This window comes from Fundulus heteroclitus, unplaced genomic scaffold (genome assembly GCF_011125445.2).
Source record: "Fundulus heteroclitus isolate FHET01 unplaced genomic scaffold, MU-UCD_Fhet_4.1 scaffold_36, whole genome shotgun sequence".
Lineage (NCBI taxonomy): Eukaryota > Metazoa > Chordata > Actinopteri > Cyprinodontiformes > Fundulidae > Fundulus > Fundulus heteroclitus.
In genome coordinates, this window is record NW_023396770.1 from 3,320,506 (window position 1) to 3,338,202 (window position 17,697).

The following is a 17,697-nucleotide window of genomic DNA, read 5'->3' on the forward strand; positions in this document are numbered from 1 at the left end:
ATCACTAACTTTCCACAGACGGAAAGATTTTACTCGTCGGGCGAATAGAAGACGGCGTTCACACGTTGGTTTGACTGACATACGCAAACAATTTTCATTACTAAAACTTTTTAAGGGTCCGGCTGGAAGTTCATGAATTCACTTTCTGTTAACCCTGACACCGTTGAGCCAAAATGGCCGCCAGTTTCTCTGCTTTTCATTGATGCCCATTTCAACCAGTGGCTCCCATTGTTTGGTGGAGGAAGACTTCAGAGGAAGAGCTTCATGTGCAGCTGTGGTTTGTTTTTATCTCCTGGGAAATACTGTAGGAAATTAAATCTGTAGCGGGGAGTTTTTGTGTTTACCTGTGTGTGTGCTTAGGGGGCGGAGAGGTGCTTTAACTACCTGTGCAAAGTGGTACATACAGACTGCAGGAAAAGAAAAGTGCAGACACAGTAAACATTAATAGTCATTATCACATCTGTTCTCTTGCAAATGTTGATTTTTCAGCATTCTTGTTCCATGTTGGCTTTATTTTTGTGTCAGCCTGATTTTAATGTTTACATGCAACAGATAAGTGTGTGTGTACCTTCTAACGCTTTGTTATTTCAGCATTGGACAGACTTTTATACCGACTGGTGTTCCACTATTGCAAAAATGATTGTTTCATGCCTCAGTAAAAATGCAATTATCAGAACAAGAACTTCATCACTTGCTTCAGAGGAAAGGCTGTTTTTTAAATGCTTTTGAAATGTTGTTTTTTTTAAATGTTTTTTAATGACTTTGTGGGACGATACAGTTGACTAATTTGTTTCAGCTTTGTGCAATTCAACACAAATAGATCTGTTTCTTCCTAATTTAACGGCCTCTTTAAACCTTAGCATGTTTTCATTTTTAGTGGCTTTAAACTTTTACTTTAAAAAAAAAAAAGGGGTCATATTGCTTTGAAAAAATAGTTCATATCTCAACTACACTGCAAAAACGGATCTAAAAATAAGTAAAATCTTCTTAAAATTTGTGTTTTTGCCCTAGATGTGATCAGGTAAATAATATTATCTGCCAATGGAATGAGTATTTTTACCCCTAAAATAAGATAATTAGACATCCTGCACTTGAAATAAGATGACGGAGATGAATTGTTCCTATTTTAAGTGCAAAAATCTTATTCCATTGGCATATTATCTTATCTACCTGCTCAAATCAACAACGGATACAGTAATTTTACTTATTTTTAGTTCCGTTTTTGCAGTGTATACAATGAAGACAGCCCAATGTTTCATATTCAGAGTAGATTTAGATGCCGGGATTCCTGGGAAAGTTTAAGCACAAGAGGAAAAAAACACATCCTGAGGTTTTTCTTTCTTTTGATGAATCTCCTCTATTTGAAACGGAGAATTCAAGAACAAGCAACACGTTCTCCCGTTACCTTAAAACCTCTCTACAAAGCTCCAGAGGACTTTCATGCCCTGGACCCGTCGGCTTGAAAGCATTTGGTTTTTGTTAGACGCCAACAGGAGTCCTGAAGCTGAAGTGGAGCCACACACAGAACGGCGAGGAATGAAAAGCAGCCCCAGACGGCTGAGACGCGGTAATTGGTGAAATATTTTCTCAACAGCAAACCATCCATCCGTCATCCTCCTCTTATATGAGATCTGGGTCAAGAGGCAACAGGTTCAGCTCCTCCTGGTGGATCCATGTGCACACCCAGGCTGAAGAGTACGGCGTGACGTTTGTGCCATCATCACCGGTCTCACTGAGAGACGACACAAACGTCACGCCGTACCAGAGCCCCTCTGATGAGTTCTGGTTCTGCCTGTTTCCAGGTTCTCCTCCTCGTAATCTTCATCCGCCCTTCATAACCAGCGCTAATCAACAGAGTTCATCACCTTCAGGTTCTCAAACCAGACAACATGAGGTTTTGTTGATTAAAGCAGTAAAAACGGAGAAAACAAAGGGAAATAGGTGACGTAGGACTGCTTGGAAATAAACTGCATTGGTTTCTTGAAGCACTAAATGTTATTTTCCATAAGTAAGAGAAGCAATATGCTGAGGGTGAAAGAATCAGGCATTAAGATGGATTAGTGGGAAAAGAGTCTGAATCCTGGTGAAAACCTTCGCCAGCACTGCAAACTGATCTAAAAACAAGTAAAATGTTCTCAAAGTTGATCTATGTCCTTGATTTGAGCCAGTAAATAAGATTATCTGCTAGTGGAATGAGGATCTTTACCCCTAAAATAAGATAATTAGACATCCTGCACTTGAAATAAGATGAATTATTCCTACTTTAAGTGGAAAAATCTTATTCCATTTGCAAATAGTCTTATTTACCTGCTCGAATCAAGGACAAATACACTAATTTCACGAACATTTTACTTATTTTTAGTTCTGTTTTTGCAGTGAGAGTCCTGATTTTGAGTCCGGAGACCTGGACACTGCAAAAACGGGTCTAAAAATAGGTCAAATGTTCAAGTTAGTGTATTTATCCTTGATTTGACCAAGTAAATACGATTATCTGCCAATGGAATGAGTATTTTGACCCCTAAAATAAGATAATGAGACATCCTGCACTTGAAATAAGATGAATTGTTCCTATTTTAAGTGCAAAAATCTTATTCCATTGGCAAATCATCTCATTTACCTGCTCAAATCAAGGACAAATACTCAAATTTTAAGAACATTTTACTTATTTCCAGTTCTGTTTTTGCAGTGGAGAACATCAGACCTCCCTCCTGCTCTGAGCTGCTGCACTGTTTCACCTCAACCACAGAGTCTCTAATGAAACTAACGTCAGTCCAGTCTGCAGGTGCCTTTGCTCATCAGCTCATCGCCTGCAGACGTCCGTGCCCCTCGGCTGTCGTCGTCGTTTCATCCTCACCAAGTAATTCAGTCTGGTGAAAGACAAAAACATGTTTCTGTAACCCGCTGTCCTGCCAGGTCAGTAGGTGGTCCTCCTGGGAGAGCGAGGACGGAGGTCTCTGAGTCCGAACACGTCCTCGGTCACGTCTGGAGGCCTTCAGACCTGAAGGCAGAGCCGTCGGGTCTAAAAAAGCTGGAATCCAGTGACTTCCTGACGTGGTGCCTGATGTCAAAGCCAGTGAGGGTTTCTTCTAAAGTCTGCGAGCCGCTGCAGCCAGCAGACCAAACTCTGCGGTAAACAAGTGAATCAATCAGCGGTTTCACAGGCAGTTTCCACCGTCGGCTCGGGGGAAGCTTCCCGCTGCTGCCGAAGCAAAAACAAAAGCGCAGAAAAGACGTTCAAACAATAAAACCGCAAACATTTGCCGGGACGTTCACGATCTGCTAATGGATGCCAGAGGGAGGCGAACTGCACGGCGTTTACTGATCCAAGGCTCGCTTTGGGCCAATTTAAAATCGCATGTTTGTGACAGCCGGGCTTCGCCTGTAATAATTCAGCCTCATATTATTCGCGTCTGCTGCCACGTCTGTAACAATGCCGCCATTTTCCTCTCCGTGCACAAGTCTGAGCAGAGATCTGGACGCGAGGCGGCGTGCTGTCCAGGACGGCGAAGGTGACATCAGCCTCCACGCTGAAAGCTGGTAGTTTATTGTTTCCCCGCTCCAGGCCATGAGTCACGCTTTACGGATGCCAACGCAACTCTTTTCCATTTCACAACTTGAGATGTTCCTGCCTCCCCTCCTGGCGGCTGTTCAGGCCCCCCTCGCTTCCTCTCCTATAATTTCCCTCACTGTTTTGTGGTCTCTGCTCGTCTGGTTCCATAAACCTTCCTGCTTTGTGAGTAAGAGGCCGTGCAAACGCGTCCGCGTCGGTCTGCAGAAGGAAAGAGTTGGAGGTCATCCACTGTAAACACTCAGCTCCTCCTGCACAACAAACAACTCTTAAAAACACGAGGAGATGCAACAACCTGCGTGCACAAGTGAGCAGAAACTCAGAGTTTTACTCTGCTGATTCAGTTTTAGCGTTTTAGCATCCACAGCCGATGTGGCGTGGACAACCCAGGTGTGACATCAGCCAGGTAAACTGACCCAAACGGCTTCACCGTCCCTCCACACTGGTTTAGAGCAGCTGCAAACCGTACTAAAGCAAGAGCAGCACTACTTCAGCTTATTTAATACTCAAGTAAATGCAAAAAGTTGTCAGTTAAAAAGTTAATCAAGAGTAAAAAGGTATTCAGTACGAAGGCTACTCAGATACTGAGTAAATAATCACAACAGCTGATGATTTAATTATTAAAAATGATGTAATCGGACGGACAAAAATGTAAAGTTATGTGCAAATTCTGGCATTTTAAAGTAAAAAAATGAAAAAACAATATACAAAGACTAACATGATTACAAAATAACAAATTCAGGCACAAGAAACTTTTCCAAACCATTTTTTCAACATAAAACCTGAAAGTAATACTTAAACTAGTTAATGTATCTACAGCATGTTAGAACAGTGCAAAGTACTTCCAGTAACAATATCTACTGTTTACTGAACGTTCATCTGACCTCCTAATGGCTCAATAATCCCAGCAGATAGAAAATAACAAAGCTTGTGTACGAACAGGAGGTCTCACTTTAACATGAACTTCAGGTTTTTCTGTCTCTGCTGCATTTAAGGTTAAAACAAGTTTATTCTTTATTCATGCAGTTACTCACAGCAGGAAGAGTAGCCAAAAACTGGCCAGAGCAGCGATATCTGAGTAATAATATGACTCAAGTAAAAGTAAAAAGTATTCAGTAAGAAGGATACTCGGGTACTGAGTAACTAATCATAACAGCTGATGATTAACTATTTAAAAATTATATAATTGGACAGGCAAAAATATAAAGTTACGTGCAAATTCTGGTCTTTTAAAGACAAAAGACACTTTTCTAAGTAATTTTCTTCCATCATTAAACTTGAAAGTAATACTAGACTAGTTAAACTAGTTAATGTATCTACAGTATGTTAGAACAGTGCAAAGTACTTCCAGTAACAATATCTACTGTTTACTGAACGTTCATCTGACCTAATGTCTCAATAACCCCAGCAGATAGAAAATAACATTAACATAATAAAGCTTGTGTACAAACAGGAGGTCTCACTTTAATATAAACTCCAGATTTTTGTCTCTCTGCTGCATTTAAGGTTAAAACAAGTTTGTTCTTTATTCATGAAGTTACTCACAGCAGGTAGAGTAGCCAGGATAGCGACACTTGAGTAATAATATGACTCAAGTAAAAGTAAAAAGTATTCAGTAAGAAGGATACTCGGGTACTGAGTAACTAATCATAACAGCTGATGATTAACTATTTAAAAATTATATAATTGGACAGGCAAAAATATAAAGTTACGTGCAAATTCTGGTCTTTTAAAGACAAAAGACACTTTTCTAAGTAATTTTCTTCCATCATTAAACTTGAAAGTAATACTAGACTAGTTAAACTAGTTAATGTATCTACAGTATGTTAGAACAGTGCAAAGTACTTCCAGTAACAATATCTACTGTTTACTGAACGTTCATCTGACCTAATGTCTCAATAACCCCAGCAGATAGAAAATAACATTAACATAATAAAGCTTGTGTACAAACAGGAGGTCTCACTTTAATATAAACTCCAGATTTTTGTCTCTCTGCTGCATTTAAGGTTAAAACAAGTTTGTTCTTTATTCATGAAGTTACTCACAGCAGGTAGAGTAGCCAGGATAGCGACACTTGAGTAATAATATGACTCAAGTAAAAGTAAAAAGTATTCAGTAAGAAGGATACTCGGGTACTGAGTAACTAATCATAACAGCTGATGATTAACTATTTAAAAATTATATAATTGGACAGGCAAAAATATAAAGTTACGTGCAAATTCTGGTCTTTTAAAGACAAAAGACACTTTTCTAAGTAATTTTCTTCCATCATTAAACTTGAAAGTAATACTAGACTAGTTAAACTAGTTAATGTATCTACAGTATGTTAGAACAGTGCAAAGTACTTCCAGTAACAATATCTACTGTTTACTGAACGTTCATCTGACCTAATGTCTCAATAACCCCAGCAGATAGAAAATAACATTAACATAATAAAGCTTGTGTACAAACAGGAGGTCTCACTTTAATATAAACTCCAGATTTTTGTCTCTCTGCTGCATTTAAGGTTAAAACAAGTTTGTTCTTTATTCATGAAGTTACTCACAGCAGGTAGAGTAGCCAGGATAGCGACACTTGAGTAATAATATGACTCAAGTAAAAGTAAAAAGTATTCATTAAGAAGGATACTCGGGTACTGAGTAACTAATCATAACAGCTGATGATTAACTATTTAAAAATTATGTAATTGGACAGGCAAAAATATAAAGTTACGTGCAAATTCTGTTTTTTTAAAGACAAAAGACACTTTCTAAGTATTTTTTTCCACCATTAAACTTGAAAGTAATACTTAAACTAGTTAATGTATCTACAGCATGTTAGAACAGTGTAAAGTACTTCCAGTAACAATATCTACTGTTTACTTTATGTTCATATGACCTCCTAATGTCTCAATAACCCCAGCAGATAGAAAATAACATTAAAATAATAAAGCTTGTGTACAAACAGGAGGTCTCACTTTAATATAAACTCCAGCTTTTTGTCTCTCTGGTGCATTTAAGGTTAAAACAAGTTTATTCTTTATTCATGAAGTTACTCACAGCAGGAAGAGTAGCCAGAAACTAGCCAGAGCAGCGATACTTGAGTAATAATATGACTCAAGTAAAAGTAAAAAGTATTCATTAAGAAGGATACTCGGGTACTGAGTAACTAATCATAACAGCTGATAATTAACTATTTAAAAATTATATAATTGGACAGACAAAAATTTAAAGTTACATGCAAATTCTGTTTTTTTAAAGACAAAAGACACTTTTCTAAGTAATTTTTTTCCATCATTAAACTTGAAAGTAATACTTACAGCAGTTAATGTATATACAGTATGTTAGAACAGTGCAAAGTACTTCCAGTAACAATATCTACTGTTGACTGAACGTTCATCTGACCTAATGGCTCAATAATCCCAGCAAATAGAAAATAACATTAACATAATAAAGCTTGTGAACAAATAAGAAGTCTCACTTTAACATGAACTCCAGCCCTTTGTCTCTCTGCTGCATTTTTTAGTTAAAACAAGTTTGTTCTTTATTCATGAAGTTACTCACAGCAGGTAGAAATGTTACTCAAGTAAAAGTAAAAAGTACAGTGCAGTGAAACTACTCCTGAAAGTACATTTTGCTCAAAAAGTTACTCAGGTAAATGTAACTGAGTAAATATAACTAGTTACTAAGCCTGTCTGCATTGCTAGGCAACAGTGTGGATTGTCCGTGAGGAAAATGTGGGCAGAAGCTGAAAAGGAGTAGGCCTGCAAGCCTGACCCGTTTCCACAGGTTCTGCTGAGGAAATGGACCCAAATTCCTGCAAATTATCGTGAGACGCTTGTGGAAGGAACCCGAAAAATAAAGGTGAACCTTATATCTCCAAATTATTCATTTTTTAAAACAAATATTCCTGAGACCTCTTCTGAACATACAAATTCTATGTGAGAATGCAGAAAACATGAGAAAAATAGATTTTTTTAGTCTAACGTATCAATTACGATACAAAGAAATCCCGACGCTTTATGTTTTATTTTATTAAAGCAACCAAAAAGGGTTAACAGGTTAATTCCACCAAACACATTTGTTTAAGATTGCCTTCGACTGTTCTAGTTAAACCGTTTTACTGAAACATCATTAGTTCAAGTTTGTAGTCCAACTACTTTTAAGATTTGCTTTTAGTTTCTATTTTCCCATGTTTTTTTTATTCCTACATTTTATTCCTACTTGCTTTTAACCTGTTTTATTTTCCTATATTTTAATCATGTAAAGCACTTTCCGTTGTCTTTGTACTGAAATGTGCTATATAGATAAATTGGCCTTGCCTTGCCTCACCAAATTTTGAAGAAAATTATGAAAACTTTTAAAAATGAAGTAAATAATAAGAATTAACATTATTGCTTTTATTCTGGTCGTCAGCAAATTCAGATAGATTTGATCCTAAAACACTTAAAACAGCAACCGTTTAAGCTGACTAAACTATCAGACACCAAATAAAACTGATTCTGTGTCTGACTAGCTGATGATTTTGGGTGGAAAAAGTTTTGCAAAAGCTTCCTGTGTTCTAGGTTTGGATTTATTTTAAATAGAGTGGCTCATGTTACCCTGAGCTACCTCTATAGTTATGCTGCTATAGGCTTAGGCTGCTGGAGGACATCAGGGTCTATTTCTCTCTCTCTGCTGAGTTCTCCTACTGCTCTCCAGTCTGCATTGCTTGTTGTTATTTCAGCTTTTAACTTTTTGTTTTCTGTCATTTTTCTCTTCATAGAAGGTACACCTGGTCTGGTGTTCTGTTAGCTGTGACATCATCAGGGGAGACAGATCATCCTCTATTACCATCTACCATAGAAAGTACTCCTGGGTCAATGTGAGCTTCTGAGCTTTCTGTGTCTCTGCTCTGTCTTCTCTAACATAGAAAGTACTCCTGGGTCAATGTGAGCTTCTGAGCTTTCTGTGTCTCTGCTCTGTCTTCTCTAAGCCCCAGTGGGTGGAGGCAGATGAGCGTTCACACTGAGCCTGGTTCTGGTTCTGCTGGAGGTTCTCCTCCCTGTTAAAGGGGAGTTTTCCTCTCCACTGTCGCTTCATGCATGCTCAGTATGAGGGATTGCTGCAAAGCCATCAACAATGCAGACGACTGTCCACTGTGGCTCTACGCTCTTTCAGGAGGAGTGAATGCTGCTTGGAGAGACTTGATGCAACCTGCTGGGTTTCCTTAGAGAGGAAACTTTCTCACCAACCTGGAGGATCTGATGGAGTCTGACTTTGGAAAGAGTCTTGAGATGATGTGTTTCATGAATTGGCGCTATATAAATAAAATTGAATTGAATTGAATTGAATTAAATTGCCCTCAGATACTTTAACAGCGGTGCAGAAACCCCGTTTAGATCTGCTGGGATTCTGGTGCCGCTTATATGAAAGTCTCTGATTGGCTCCCTGTTATTGAGCGATATATACAGGTGGATCGGCTGCTGATCCATGTTTGGGCTGGCAGGAACCAGCATCCGTCCACAGTCCAGAAGATTAGGCGACATCTGAGACGGTTCCTGGTGTTCATCGGTGTGAATGAATGTGTTGAGCCGAGCTCTTTGGCGTAAAAAAGAAAACGACCTGTGCAAACACGGGTTTCTTTGGACGTGGGACACGACAGGACGGCCAAGCTAAACTCCTTCCTGGCACGGTCTGAAGCCTCGGCACTGGAAGCACAGAGGGGGTAAGCAGCACCGCCCGGTCCAACAGCAACAGAACCCGGCTAGAACGTCCAGAATCACAACATTCTGCTGCAGGCCCAACGTTCTCCACAACGACTGGCCCCTGATGGAGCTCCTCTGCTGTCTGAATGCGGTCGTTAATCAGTGAAAGCTGACGTTTCCCTCCGCTTCAGGCTTAAGAGAGAAGATAAATGGAGAAAGTGATCAATGGGCGCTAATATCAGCTCATTACGGGCTTTAACAGCGGATTGTTGTCAGAATAACTCCTCTGCTGACACTAAGATAACACGTGGAGAATCTGAGTTCTGGATAAAAAATGCTGAAGATTAACCCGCAAAGATAAGACCTGCGACCTGCTATTTTCCTTTTTTTTTTTTTTACTCGTCATAAATCAGAATTAAAACGCTCTTTCCCTCATTGATCAGTTCCAGGGACAGAAATGAACCGAGACTCAGATCTATTAATATTTCTGCGCAGTAAGTTTATTCTTTATCTAAAAAAAACAAACATGTGAGGATGAAAAGGACAGATGGTGGACTACGGGGTTTTAGGAAAAAACACATTTTCTGATTAACTTCAGCACCCGCTGTCATTTTTAGGAACAGGACAACAAATGCTTTTAGTTTTTATTAAAGTGGCTTTTAAACATCTTGAAGGAGCTAGGCACGTGGTCAGAATACTTATTTAAATTTATTTGGCCTTTAATTGCATTCAACCCCAGATTTGACCACAAACACTAAAGAACTCCTTTAACGTTTATGCCTTACTTTAAAAGGACTAGTGGCCAAATTTCTTCAGTTGAACTGACTGTATTTGTTCAGAGAGGACGAAAAATCAAACTCCCTCCTCTAGTTTTGAATTTAGAGACAATTAGGTTTAACTAAAAACTTCCTGATTCACCTTCCTGAAGCCGTTTTAAGGAATAACCTTGACGTCGTATTTAACGACGTCTGACTGTCATTAAATAGACTGTCAGTTCCTCCAAGTCTGAGGCAGTGGTCCTCAGTCGGTAAAAGGTGGACTACCTCCTCTGGGTCGGTCTCTGCCTCAAACAGAGGAGTCTAAGTATCTTGATGTGACGGATCAGAACTTCTACTGCAGTGATGCTGCCGCTGATCCGAAGGTTTACCATCCCTCTGCGTTCAGACCCACACCTGTGGTCATGAGGTCTGGATCAGAGCTGAAGATTGAGATCCCAGATATAAGCGTTGGAAATGAGCTTCCTGCAGAGGGAGGCTGGGCTCAGCCGTATAGAGAGGGTGAGGAGCTCTGTTAATCAAACTGAGCTTTATGTAGAGATGCTGCTCCTCTGCATTAAAAGGAGTGAATTCAGGTGGTTTGGAAATCTGATCAGGACGTCTCTAGAAACACCCTTTGGGGTTTTTTCTGGGCACGTCTCTCTGGGAGGAGAACCAGGACTTCCTGCAGGGACTACAAATCCCATCTGGCCTGGAAACGCCTTGGAGTTCCCCAGAATGAGATGGAGGAAGTCGGTGGAGGGAGAGAGGGAGGTCTGGGGTTCCCTCCGTTACCCCCGGGACTCTATCTTGGATAAGAGGAAGAAAATGGATGGATGGATGGATGGATGGATGAAAGGATGGATGAAAGGATGGATGGATGGATGATGGATGGATGAATGGATGGATGGATGGATGGATGGATGGATGGATGAAAGGATGGATGAAAGGATGGATGGATGGATGATGGATGGATAAACAGATGGATGGATGAACAGACGGATGGATGGATGAAAGGATGGATGGATGGATAGAAGGATAGATGAACAGATGGATGGATGAAAGGATGGATGGATGGATGGATGAAAGGATGGATGGATGAAAGGATGGATGGATGGATGGATGGATGAAAGGATGGATGGATGAATGGATGAAAGGATGGATGGATGGATGGATGAAAGGATGGATGGATGAAAGGATGGATGGATGGATGGATGAATGGATGAACAGATGGATGGATGAATGGATGAACAGATGGATGGATGAACAGACGGATGGATGAATGGACAGATCAGATGAACAGATGGATGGATGAACAGACGGATGGATGAATGGACAGATCAGATGAACAGATGGATGGATGAACAGACGGATGGATGAATGGACAGATGGATAGATGGATGGATGGATGGATGGATGGTTGAAAGGATGGATGGATTAATGAACAGATGGATGGACAGATGGATGGATGGAATGATGGACAGATGGATGGATGGACTGACGGATGGACAGATGGATGGATGGACTGACGGATGGATGAACAGATGAATGAACATCTGTCTTCTAGCAGTGACATGCTGCTTTTATTTTGCCTCCTGTGGGGAATCTCTAATGTTCAAACTCAAAACTGTTGTTTTCTTGCATTGATCTGAAATAAAACTCTGACTGCGACACTAAAAAAAACAGAAATAATCAGCTTAAAACCAAAATTCTGGGACAAAAGACGGTTGGAGGAGGACAAATGACAACATGTTGACTCAGTTTGAGCAAAAAGGATAGATTCTGTGATTTATTCACAGATTAAAACATCTTAACATCTGTTTCTTTCCTAATAAGATTCAGATATATAAAATATTCCCTGTCACGTGACGATCAGCTCAACTCTGCAGGTTTCCTTCAAACAAGGATTCTTCTAAATGAGTCGTATCTTAAAGCTCTGCTCCGTGTCTCAGACGGCAGATGATGTAAAAGCAGAGAAACTAAATCTGACCAGTTCTTCTTTATTTAGAGTTTCTAAACCAACAGACCTAAAGGAGACCAGGCGCAGCTTGGCTCATCTGAATATGAAGGGAGAGCTAAACGAGACCCGATGCTGGGCCGTTTCCACATGTGCTCGTCACATGAAGACTTTTTATGAAGAAAGGCTCCCGAGAAACAGACCAGATTCAGAAAATAGAGTCAGTAAATGACTTAAATACACAGTAAAAGGCTGCATTTAAAGGAGCCATACCTGAATTCTTTGTAAATGTTTTTTACACAACGTATCAAAAAACAAAACGTCCGGTCTAAACATCAAATGGAGGCAGAAAAAAACAGCGTGCATCGATTGTTTTTAAATAAAGAAAGCATTCAGGGCATTTAAAATGTTGTGGAAAAATGTGAATATCGGGAAGAAAAACGTTATTTAAAGGAATTTAAACACCAGGAAATTATAAACGGCCCTTTAAAGCGCTCCAATGACTAAGACAGTCAGAGCAGGGGTTTGAACCAGCAACCCACCGTTTACAGGACAACCTCACTAGCTTCCTTCCGCACCGTTAAAAATGAAAAATTAGTGACGTATTTAAAGTTATATTGTGAATGGGAGTCAGTGGGACAACTGGACCGACACATTTGTTTTAAAAGTTAAATAAAAGACAACAAGAATCTTTAAGAATTAAAGTTTACCCCAAAATCTATTTCTTTATGCTAAGGCATGAAATCAGAAAATGCAGAAGTGTGTCAAACGAATCATTTATGATCAGTTTACTGGTTATCAGTGGGAAAGATTTGACAACAGGTCAGATGATTCACACTTAAAAGAAAAGCTAATATTTTTATGACGTTAAAAGCTATTTTTAGCCGAGCAGAGAATAACTTTCATCAACACAGGATCAACCGTATGAAGTCGGTTTATGAGGCGGGAAACGACGGTTTGCACAATGTTCTCTGCAGCTGCAAAGGGATCGCTGTTAATCTGAGAGTTGATTCTGCAGCTTTGGAATATCAACTTTTTCTTTTTATTATAAGAGACAAAGACTTTGCAGGCAGGAGCCTCTTGGTTCACCAGAAGGTCTGTGGTGGATCACTTTAGCTGCTTCACTTTGGTTTCTGGCTGTTTTCCCCTCTTTTATAACCTTTAAGCGAACAGCCGGACTAAAAGTGATTCCCCGGGGGTTAGCAGTCTGAGGAACACCTAAACCAAGTCATAAAGCCTAGATTACACACCTTCTCCCATCAATCTCTGCATTTTATAACCCATCCGTTACTTAGAAAGGATTCATTTGAAACGAGAAAGCATTTAAAAGTGAGCCTGGATCCTTCTCTCACTGCAAAAAGGGAACTAAAAGTAAGTAAAATTTTCTAGAAATTAGTCTATTTTTCATTGATTTGAACTGGTAAATAAGACTATTTGCCAATGGGATTAGTAGTTCTACCCATAAAATAAGATAATTAGATATTCTGCACTTGAAAATGATGGAGATGAATTGTTCCTACTTTAAGGGCAAAAATCTTATTCCATTGGCAAAAAATCTTATTTATCTGCTCAAATCAAGAAGAAATGCACTAATTTCAAGAAAAGTTTTCTTAATTTTTGTTCCCTTTTTGCAGTGCTGGGCATCAGACGTAAGCGCCCAGGGGGTCCGCTTTGTTTTCAGGACGTGTTTGTGCAGAAAATAGTCTGACCATTTAGCATAAACTCCTGACTGATGATTGTTTAGATGCATGTTTGTTTTTTTTTCCTATCTGAGGAGAAAAAGCTCCCTGCGGTCCTCCATGTTGTTGTTATGCCACGGGTTCACACCGGGGCAGACAGGAACCTGCAGGTAGGAGCCCCGGCAGCCCGCAGGGTCAAATGCATTCCAGATTTTCCTGCGTGGAGACACGACCCCCACCTGCCATGCTCTGCATCACATTCCTCCCGCCTTATTGGGCCTTTTTAGGGCAGACGGGGAAAGTTTTTCTGCTCAAATGTGTGGCTTCTGGGGAGGCGTTCAAAACGTCAACACGTCCAAATCGTTCGTGCACAGAACCAGACGAAGCAGGAAGTGGACCAGAGGGAAATAAAGCCTCCGTAAATGATCCTTTTGACTGAAAAACAAAACACACCCCAAAGTCTCTGAGCGACGGATGTAATTCCTCTCATCTGCTGAAGTCTGGTGCTGATCATGAAGGGAAGTCATTGCATGTTGCCACAAGATGAAAAACAAAAGGCATATTATTAGATAGCTTTCAGTCGAAGGAGAGTTTGTCTAGAGCAACCTTTACAGTCTAAAGAGCCATTTTGCCTCCAGCTCCAGTCCACTTGAATTAAACTCATTCAGAGCCGCAAACGTTGCCTGGCCTTTTAAAAAAAGATAAGTTATAATTTATGATAAAGATCTACTGTAGGAAATACGTTGTCATCCTTAAAGAAACACCTTTTTATGTCTATTTTGAGGTTTAAAAAAAAGAGGAGGGATGGGAAGTTGAGATTTGTGGATAATGATGTAAATATATATATATATTTCAAACATGATGAAAAAATATTCATTTAAAATTAAATATTGCTGGCACTTTTAGCATCATGAAGCAGCATGAAAATTAAAAGCAATTATTCCAAGAAAAACAAAATGCTAAACCCTGCATTTATTATCATTATTACATTTAAATACCATAATAAAAATATAATTTGTAGCCAAAAGTTATTAAGAGCCACTGTGGAAGGTCCACAGAGCCACAGGTTGCAGAGCCGTGGTCTGGAGCGTAAAAACATTTACATTTCCTTCTGCTGAGGGGTTATTAAACATTAAATTCTCTTTGAAACCATTTGGCCTCAGCTAAAAAAAAGAAACAAACCTGCCTCTGCAGAGGTGCATTAAAAACAGATTCCCTTTGATCAAATGTTCCCTTTCTGGAACAAATCAGCAGAATTTTGCTTTTTGTCGCCATTTCGCCTTCAAACATGAAAAAAAAACACTTTTTTTTCCAAAACAGCAACTTTCTTTACTCATCAGATTGCAATCCGCTGACAGACGTCGCCTCTCTCTCCACACCCAGACGTTCTGATCCGTTTTCTCACCTTTGGTCCGCTCCACCCCGTCACATTACTCAGCCCCCATTATCCCGTCAAATTACCTCCTCCTCAGCAGCACCGCCGGTGTTAAAGCTCGGGGGCTTCCAAGAGTAATTGTGCAAGAGAAAAAGTGCATTTCTTTCTTTCTGTCTTTCTTTCTTTCTTTCTTTCCCCTCGCTGACCCAACGACAGAGAACCGTCACAAAGCTGGAGCTCTCAGCGAGCTGCTCCACCGGCGAGAAGCTGCATATTGAAGCAATTTGGCGTGTCGTGTCAGCAGAGTTTGGCTCGCAGGCGGAACCTCACCCATCGCGGAGAACCCCTTCTCGGCGCCCAGAATGCCGAGGGGCAAAAAGCCAGAACGGGTCTTACCTTGAAACTGATGGATGAGCATCAGGGTGGTGGCGAGGAGCCAGAAGTGGGTGAAGTCCATGTTGCTCCGTGGCCTCCAGGTGTGAAATCAGAGACGGGAACACCTTTAGTCTCCAGGTTCTCTCAGCCTGATAACGCTGCAGATCTTTAGCTGATGCGGGTCTAGATGTTTGGGCTCGGTCCGTATGTCCAGGCGGTGCTGCAGGAAGCCCCCGGTGGTATCCGGAGGGGGTTCAGAGGCGTCTGCGCTCTCCAGATGCAGGGAGGATACTGTGCGGCGCGGCGGCAGGCGGAGAGGGTGAACCCTCGGAGAGGAAGAGGAGGAGGAGGAGGAGGAGGATGCAGAGGAGAAGCATGAATTAGAGCCTCCCCTGGTTGACCCGTGTCACACTTTCACTGCGGTCTGCGCTCCTCGGTCTTCTCTGGGTGTAGCCTGGAGACTGACGGCTCACACACGGCACCGCCATGTTTACCAAGAGGAAAGTCCATCAATTCCACTCCTAAACGTTTCAGACACCAGTCTTTATGTCAGACGAAGATAACGAGTAACTGCACCAGGCTGACTTCATTTATGAAGGCAAGTAAAAAAAACTCCCCAACCCATCGTTGTTCCTGTGCTTAACCACCAATATCTGACCCACAGAATCAGGAGACAGGTTCTGTCTGAGGTTACAGATGTTTAAAAGCAACACATAACGTCCCGATCCAAAGAAATTCAATAACAGACATCTGGAAAGGGCCGGCAGTCAGAACCATTGTCCAATAAACGGAGGAAGCATAGAAGAGCAGAGAACCTTCGCCCCAAAATGACTCCAGGAACCAGAACATCTCAGACCCTGCAGGCCTCGCCGCCTCAGTCCTGGTCAAAGGTTCTGATTCAATAAGAAGAGTTATTAAGAACTATTATGTCATCAACGGCAACACGTCACTGTTACTGCAGTCTCTACCGCTGAAAGTCATTAAAAGTGTAACAAGTGAGTGCTTTGGGGGGAATAAAGAAACTGAAGCAGGAAATTAAATTATAGAGGATTGGGGACAGCAAAGCGGGTGTTACAACAAAAAACATATATACCCCAAAATAAATCTAAAATAACCAACAGAATATATATATATATATATATATATATATATATATATATATATATGTTGTTTGTCTTAAATTAATGATAGCACCTTGATGTGACATTGTTTTGTGATACAGAAAATAGAAAAGACTTATTGAATTATTGTTTCGTAACTATTGTATTTTTTATAACGTACTTTTTTTTGGCAATAGACACTTTCAGATAAACTCAGAAATGTTTTAGTAGCTGCTTTCAGACATTTTAAAGTGCAAATACGTCAACCTAATTCGATAAAGCGGGCAGAATAAAACTAAACCGGCTTCTGCCACAGGGAACACTTTTATGTGGTCAACAAGTCGTCCGATTAGATTTAGCTTTTTATCCGTACGTACCTGAGAATTTACCAGAATTTACCAGCCTGGTCATCTTTTGCCTCCTCTCCTGCATTCATCACCGTTTCTCTACCTTTTACGTCCAGTTCCATCATTTCTATTGTTTCACTGCAAGACAATAAAAGTAAAAATAACCACAAATTTTCATTTTCAGGAACATAAAATGTGTGATTACTCATTTATTTAAGGTGGCAGTATGTTTTTAAAAGCAACGTTTAGGTCTTTTTACACTCAAAACTAAGATGTGTTGTTTTATGATTTGTACACTTGGCATATTTTCCTCTTCTAGCTCAAAGCGTCACGTGCAGCAATGAATTGTGGGCAATACAATCAAGGCCGCAAAGAGGGCGGGGCCAAGACCTCTGAGCATCAGCACACAGCAGGAATGGGTGGAAGTGCGAGTATTGGGACAGCGTCCATCTCACCTTTGCCAAAAAAATCTCCATGATCTCCAACCTTGGTAAAATGTTCTGTGGGCTGACGAGATGAAAGTGGAGATTTTTAGAAGGTTGTTGTTCTGTCTGCACCTGGATTTAAATCTAATTAAAATTTAAATCATGGCAACAATCAAAGATGGCTGTTGCTGGTGTGATGGTGTGAGACATCAGGCTGAAGGAGAAGAAGTCCGTTTGTAACCTTGAAGCTCTGTTGGTTTATATGGATGGATGGATGGATGGATGGATGGATGGATGGACAGACAGATGGATGGATGTATGGATGGACAGATGGATGGTGGATGGATGGATGAATGGAGGGATGGATGGATGGATGGTGGATGGGTGATGGATGGATGGATGGACGGACGGACGGATGGTGGATGGTGGATGGGTGATGGATGGATGGATG

General features: G+C 40.5%; 1 protein-coding gene across 3 annotated transcripts in view; it reads right to left on the bottom strand.

The window, feature by feature from the left end:
* LOC110366885 (endothelin-1) overlaps positions 1–17,418 on the bottom strand; it is a 34,212-nt gene extending 16,794 nt beyond the window's left edge. The window contains exons 1-3 of one of the 3 annotated variants that reach the window (XM_036130524.1): positions 17,277–17,416; positions 16,852–16,959; positions 15,396–15,665 (exon numbers count right to left, since the gene is read on the bottom strand). In XM_036130524.1, coding sequence (XP_035986417.1) covers positions 15,396–15,456 — 61 coding nt within the window. In that variant the 5' untranslated portion in view covers positions 15,457–15,665; positions 16,852–16,959; positions 17,277–17,416. Of the gene's footprint in view, positions 1–15,029; positions 15,080–15,395; positions 15,666–16,851; positions 16,960–17,276 lie in introns of those variants that run through there. The other 2 variants (XM_036130525.1, XM_036130526.1) reach the window with 2 other exon arrangements.
* Between the last annotated feature and the right edge of the window lie 279 nt (positions 17,419–17,697).